We start from the raw sequence: 6,927 nt of genomic DNA, 5'->3' as shown, positions 1-6,927 counted from the left end.
ATGGTATCCTTTCTTTCAAAAAACACAAAAACTAGAGTTTCTTTTGGCTTTAGAAGACTCGTGAAAATAATGTTAAAGCTTGCAAGGTGAATTTAAGCTTCAAGCCTTGACCGCATTCACTGATCATAGATGAAGCATCCAAAACTTCACAGAAAGCTTTCCAGTTGCAGATTAACTCAAACATGTGTGTGCTATTAGTATGTAAAGGTCTAATAGAACATCATTTCAGGTCTTTACATGCCTATATCCCTTCACAAATCTTACAGAATAATCCAATGAAGCATCCAAAACTTTGTAAAATTTTCCAGCAGCAGAGAAATTTAAAGAAAAATTAGCCATTAATTTCATTGTTGTCTCGAAGATGGATTCCATATCAACTCAAAACATAAGAGAGCATGTCTCACGAGCATAACCATGCAAGGTTGAGAATAAATCTACCTTCATATCTTAGTTGGATTCACCAATGATTTCTGCTGGAACACTTGGATTTCAGATGATATAACTAAGAACTGGGATCTACCATCTACAATTCAACCAAATGAAGTAAAGAAACCATTATTTCATATACATGAAAATTACCCACTCTTAAAAAGGCCTTGAGACAAGTACTTGAAAGATCTCACTCCAACGCCTTGATCGACATGGTCAGATCTAAAGTACTCGGCCCCAGAACGGCCTTCTTCTTGCTGCTACCTGTCCGTAAGAACTCCATTTCCGGCTTGTCTTCTTCGTGCTGCCCGGAAGCAGGGGGTGAAAGTGAAAGTGAAAGGGAGAGCACACAGTTCGCTTGTTCAGCTTCAGGTGGCTTCTTGTCATCGGCCCCGTCGTTTACCGAGTCCGATCCGAAGCTGAGTTGCAGGTTATGGCTCCAATCTCTCGCTGTAGTCATCCTGAGCCTCTTCACATCCGTCGTAGGAGCCTCTCGTCTGCCAAACACGTCTGCAAGGTTGGGCGTTGGTTTACTCGCTGGTTGCCTCTGTAGCTGCACCAGCAGGATCAGTTTTGTTTGCATATATGTTATTTTCTCGGCATTGAAGGATCAAAGAACACTACCTCAAGTCTAAATGGGTCGTCGAATTGGTGTTTGGTACTGTTGATGACAAACGGATCGTAGAGGTTCGATCGACTCTTGTTGTAGTCGTTGCTACTGCCCGCACATGCCACCACAGAACCAGTAGAGACCGGGTTCACAGGGACTCCCTTGACGAGGGGTCGAGTGCTACTGCCAATCCAATCGAAGCTTCCGATCCTGCTACCGATCTCCATTGTCTGAGCTCCATTTCTCTGGTCCAGCAACTGGTTCTCGGTTCTCGGGTTCCCTTTTCCGGTGACGGTATCCCTCACGTCGAACCAACGGGACTTGAATGCCTTGCCTTCCTTGTTGAGGATCATGTCATGTAAGGATCCCTTCGCAGGGCCTCGTTCGTTGAAGTAGCCATCCCTTGTCGCCCTTTGCTGGTTAAACGTCCACTCATGGAGCCTGCTTGAAAGGAGAAGGCAAATCTGAGGTTAGGAATTAGGGTTTTGAGAGCGAGGAGCAACATCCTTCTCGAAAGAGCATTCACTTCTGTAGGTACCCTAATCTGCTGGGCTTCAGCTCAAGTGGCTGCTGGTACTGTGGTGGCTGCAGAAGGTTGTAAAGACGGTCCGGTCCATGCATGCTCCTCGATGCGAAGTAGCCTCCATTCTCCATTCTGAAGGGCTGGTACGAAGCTGTTCTGTGATATAACATCTCATGAAGTCGATCACCTCTCCTCAAGTGCAAATCCATTGGCGAAAGAACTGTGATAACGCAGCAAGTGAATATTTGGCATTTACGAACGAGATTAGCCCAAGAAATCAGAGATGTCTCAGTTCTGAAAGGTCAAATCGGATTGCTACATGCGGATCATGGCTGCTAGATATGGGGAAGAAGTCTAATATACATGATAATATTAGACTCTGTGCCCTAACACTCTGATCTAAATTTTCCCAAGTAAAGCAAGAGTTAGATCAAAGGTAAACCTGAAGAAATTATGGACTTCTCTTTCCCGGAGTCGTCGAGCTTCTTGCTTCGGTACATCTGATTCAAACAAAGGAGTTGAAGGAATAATTAGAAAGATGGAGATAAAAGACTGCTCATTTGTGTTCGTTTTCCTTTTCTCTTACCTGGAGATGGCTCTTTACATGAGCTATACTTAGCCCTCTCACATTCATCATCTGAAGAACCAACTTTGGAGTCGCCCCTGCAGCATCCAGAAGGTTAACATAATCATAAATAGCTTAATTTTACAGAAAAATGGAAGCTTAAAACCTACTAAAGATTGTAATTCTATTAATGAGGTAAAAACAAGAAAATGATGTCCATGAAATCCCATGACTAGTCCTTCAAGTTTTGCCCAAACACCGAACATGACAAGCGTACAAGTGATGGATGAAGATGCTAGGAAGGGGATTAAGGTGATATGGAAGAAGCATCTTACTGTCTTGCCCGCCGAGCCTCTCGACGGCATGAACAAACGAGAGGTGGAGATCCGGCGTCCATCGCAACCTCGGTGTTTTAGACCTGTTGTATTGCCTAACAGATGCCACCCGCTCGCTACTTCCCTCAGCAGTGTTGCCACCCTCGTTGATGTTGCTGTTGCCATCGTTGTTGATGTTAGTGCTGCTATTGTTGCTGGAGCTCCCTCCTCCGGCCACCTCGGTAGTGCTTCCCCCATCATCGTCATCGCTTCCTTCCTCCTCTTCTTCATCGCTGCCTTCCGTCATCAGATCCTCGTTGAGGTCAAGTTCCTGCAATCCCCTCTTCCGGCTAGGCGATCGGCTACTTCCTGTGCTCCTCCCCTCACAGTTATCCTCAGCCTCGCAGATCACCACCACCTCCCCCTCTTCGCCCATATCTCTCTCCCCTCTCTTCTCCTTCTTTCTACACGATCATTCGTGTCAGCTGGATGAGGAAGGGGGAAGGAAGGAGAAGACCGTGGGTACAATTATAATGATATTAGTATTGAAGGTGGAAGAAGAGGAGGTGGAGAAAACATATAGTAATGATACAGTACGCAAGGAGACATCGCGAGGTATTCCCTACATTGACTGGTTTCTCCTCTAATTCTTTTTTTCTCTACTTGTGTAGGGACAGAAGAACAGCGTATGGAGGAGGATCAGTTGAAGGGAAGAATGAGTGGCTACTCTGAGGGGACGAGGGGGTTATATAACATCCAATGACCGGAAAGAAGGGCTGAGAAGCGTCGATACTCGCACCACCCAAATGACAACAGTAAAGAAAACCCTACAATGATCTACCATCGATATCGTCCTAAGACAGCATCTCTCTCTCTCTCTCTCTGCCACTCGTGTCTTTGTGTGCATAGTGATATGTGTCATTTGTCATAAGGTGAATTAGAGAGAATCCTTTTGGTCAGCGGTCACGCAGAGTTTTGCGCAAGACAAAAGATGCTTCCGGAAAATACGACTGTTGCTTCCACCTCAGTTTTGGATGACTAAGTTCCACAGGTAGCTTCAACAAAGTACTTCTTTGGCCAATGGAATGAAGAGGTAATGATGGTCACCCCACACGGCCAAAGAGAAGAGACACACACTGGCTGCACATCCACCATCCAAAACACCAGACTGCCTCATACAACACATACTACGTAGAAGAAGAACATGTTGAGAAGACAGAATATTTCTTGCTGGGCACTTGTCATTTATTCGTGGGTGATCTGATCCAACACCAACTAATGAACCTGGGTGATCATGAACAGCAGATTAAGTGGTTAATCGACTATGTTTTCTTTCGACAAAGGACCTGTGTAGTTCCACCAACGCACTTCTCATCAATGCTCATCCAAACGAGACAACCTTGTGAGGAGGATCAGATGCAGCAGTGCTTGAGGTTTTACCACGATCACAAACCCTTGTCATTTGAAGTAGATCATTCCTCTTTAATAATCTTTTCATGAGCATCACCATAAAGAAGAGGAGGCTCTCCTTCCAACCACGCAAAAGGTTAAAAGGTGAAGGAGAGTCACGGGTCATGTAGGATATCTTAATTGCAGCAACATATAATTTATGCTTTCACACATCAGGCTGGAAATTCTAGTTCTTCCCATGAGCGATGGAATTGTGATCATGGACTCATGTGACCCTTTTGGCTTGCCTCTTTCGCTTCTCTTTTGACAGCTTGTCGTGGATGCAACTGGCCCATCCGTGATCTGCCTCATTAGTTGACCTCGGTTTGTCACTAGTGTATACAACAAGTACACCATCTGCATGGCTACAGGACACACACCAAATAAAAATATGGATTCGACATTCACGTCACCTTCTGCGTACACCATTTGTATTTTTGTTCGGGTGAGGAACTCGTTTGACATTCCACGAGGAACTATTTCTGGATGCTCTTCCTGCTGTCCCACTTACTGATGACCTAAATCGTCACTGCTTACTTACCCCTCGTAAGGTTGCAGGTCCCTCGAACAGTTATACTGCACTGTCAATAGCCCTGGCACATTAAATGCCATCATATATCGGCTAACTTTCTAATGCAAGAACAACATTAAACTGCAACGCATGCACAACAAGAACTTTTGAGGACAAGAAGAAGCCTTCAGAATGAATCTATATGACCAGTAGGATTTCATCTCGATTGACAGCTTCTTAAGTGATGCTAACAATAATAAATAAACAACATGCATCAGCTACAAAACAATTCAAACATTCCATGAAGAAGAAGCTGTTAATAATTCATGTCATGTGAGCAGATCAACGAAGACTCTACATGTCAATCTGGATCCACAGTGCACCAGAAGCAATCCTTTTATGCACATGAGCCATTTGCAGCTCACTTAGTTACCTCTTAATCTACCTTCAAGCAGACAGTAATGTCTCCACAAACACTTTAAAACATTACAGGCCAAACTATCAAGAAATCAACTGAAAAAAAGAGGAAAAGCAATCATGAAGATTTTTTCCTTTGAACCGGAGAATTTCGAGAAAATAATTTACTTGACTTCAGCTCATCATCATCTGCTATATATCATATGCTGATGATACGTATCTTGCCAACAATTCTAGTCCTGAGGCTCTCTTAAAATTAAACCCTTCACATTCTCTTTCCATGACCTACCTCGAATCATTGTGTACGTGAAGGGTAGGTTGGTTAGGTTACATGGGAATAGGGGGATCAAAATAATTGGAACATGATGACTATATACTTTTTGGGCAGCATTTAAACGTAAATTTGGAAGACCTGTAAAGGCTTTTCCGGGGGGCAAACTTTGAGCTTCATGAACTTCTTGTGTTCGAGATAGAAAGTGATCCATGCACCCATGTTCTTTGATGGTGACTTCAACTAGTTCGAATTGATTCACGCCTTCGTTCGATGACCAAATTAACCTAGCTAATTGGCCGGTGTAATATTTCATCTCTGGATGAGCAATCTACTAGAACATGACAAGTATATCAACATTTGCAGGCCAATAAGATTAAAATGTGGCCTATGAAATATTAATTTCTGATGAGCAGATACAAGAATGTTCGATTGATCAAATCCTTTGAATCATATTTCCCAATTCCTATCAGATTTGTGGCAATTTTATGTAGCCATTACAATCTCAAAGTGAACATAAGATTCGACTGTTTTGACTGGGTATAATTTTGTACAGTGATAATACATATTACCATGAACACAAAAGAAAAAAATAATATTTGATTTTTAAGTAAATTAATTAAAGTTTTTATAGTATTATTAATACAGTCCTTCTGAAAAGCAAATAGACTTTGAGATCAATCAATTTATCTTGTTCTTAAACAAGTAGTAAACTAAATGTTAGTTTAATGTTGCGTATGTGGCATACATAATAACACTTTTAATTGCACTTGACAAGGATTAATCGATCAAAGACTTGGTCTCATGCCTATGACTTCCCATCGAACGATGGAATCATTCCTTCCTCGAAGAAGAAGAAGGAGAATAAGATGCTGATGATAATGATCAAACCTACGTAGTTATTACTCTCATTTTTGGTAAGCAAGATTAAAGTAAGAGAGAGACTGGTCAAGCTTTGACAACTCATTGTTCCTTGGTTGCATTTGGAAATTGTAGTCCACATGATAATTATTTTCGTGACAAACATATTTCCCTGATCTAATACGTAATAAGATTTGATAAACATAAGAGTCAACAATTCTGATCCATTGACTTGAGTGACTGTGACTGCTCACCTGACAATAGCAGAATATTTGACACAAGCTTTTCGTAACTTGCATAATTGAAGTGCAGAAAACTAGTCAAATGGTTGGGAGACGCCACTTATGTGCTTTTGTTTGTTCATTTGCAGCAGAAGTAGACATGGATCTCTGCATGAAATAATATAAAGTAAATGTGGAATGGTGTTGAATATAGACACTTGATCTTAATCATTTTTTTTTTCCAGTAATTTCTCAAGAAATATTCAAGTGAGAACCCAATGTTTAAATGTGTCATATTTCATTTTACAAAGAGTTAGTAAACATATTTTGGTTCAATTTATTCTATTTACCTCTGGATATTCTAAGACTTTGCCACTATATTATGACCCATCATTGATAGGAGCAATTCATGTCATGACCCCCCAAAACATCTTAGTCATCTATAAACTTGGGATGATTGATGATGACATGAGCACTTATATAGAAAATAATTTGGGACAAAGATCTACTAATATAGAAACTAGATCTAATAGAACTTTGTACATCAAAAAGTGATTATGCAAATCTAATAAAAAATCTAATATATAATAAACAAAAATATATCAAAAAGTTCTTTACTTGGCAAAAATGATCTTTTGCTCATCGTTCGCTTTTTAGATTAGTCCGTCTTCTTTTTTATAGGTCCTTATAACGACTTGGTTACAGATAGGCGTGTCATGCATCTTTAAGTAATTCGAAGTCTCATCCCTTCATGAT

General features: G+C 41.2%; 1 protein-coding gene across 3 annotated transcripts; it reads right to left on the bottom strand.

Annotated features, from left to right (window-relative positions):
• Window positions 1-422: 422 nt before the first annotated feature.
• LOC135678773 (uncharacterized) lies at window positions 423-3,201 on the bottom strand. 3 transcript variants are annotated; one of them, XM_065191923.1, is made up of 6 exons: window positions 2,463-3,201; window positions 2,149-2,225; window positions 2,005-2,062; window positions 1,566-1,782; window positions 1,054-1,480; window positions 423-976 (listed from the first exon to the last, which is right to left on the bottom strand). In XM_065191923.1, exons 1-6 carry the CDS (start codon window positions 2,875-2,877, stop codon window positions 620-622), a joined length of 1,551 nt encoding a protein of 516 aa, XP_065047995.1. In that variant the 5' UTR covers window positions 2,878-3,201; the 3' UTR covers window positions 423-619. The 3 variants fall into 3 exon arrangements, with proteins under 3 accessions (XP_065047995.1, XP_065047994.1, XP_065047996.1); XM_065191922.1 differs by having other exon boundaries at window positions 423-982; window positions 2,463-3,177; XM_065191924.1 differs by having other exon boundaries at window positions 423-982; window positions 1,578-1,782; window positions 2,463-3,167.
• Between the last annotated feature and the right edge of the window lie 3,726 nt (window positions 3,202-6,927).

The sequence above is a fragment of the Musa acuminata genome, chromosome BXJ1-7 (genome assembly GCF_036884655.1).
Source record: "Musa acuminata AAA Group cultivar baxijiao chromosome BXJ1-7, Cavendish_Baxijiao_AAA, whole genome shotgun sequence".
Lineage (NCBI taxonomy): Eukaryota > Viridiplantae > Streptophyta > Magnoliopsida > Zingiberales > Musaceae > Musa > Musa acuminata.
Note: the sequence above shows the minus strand (reverse complement) of the source record. Positions and strands in the feature narration are given on the sequence as shown.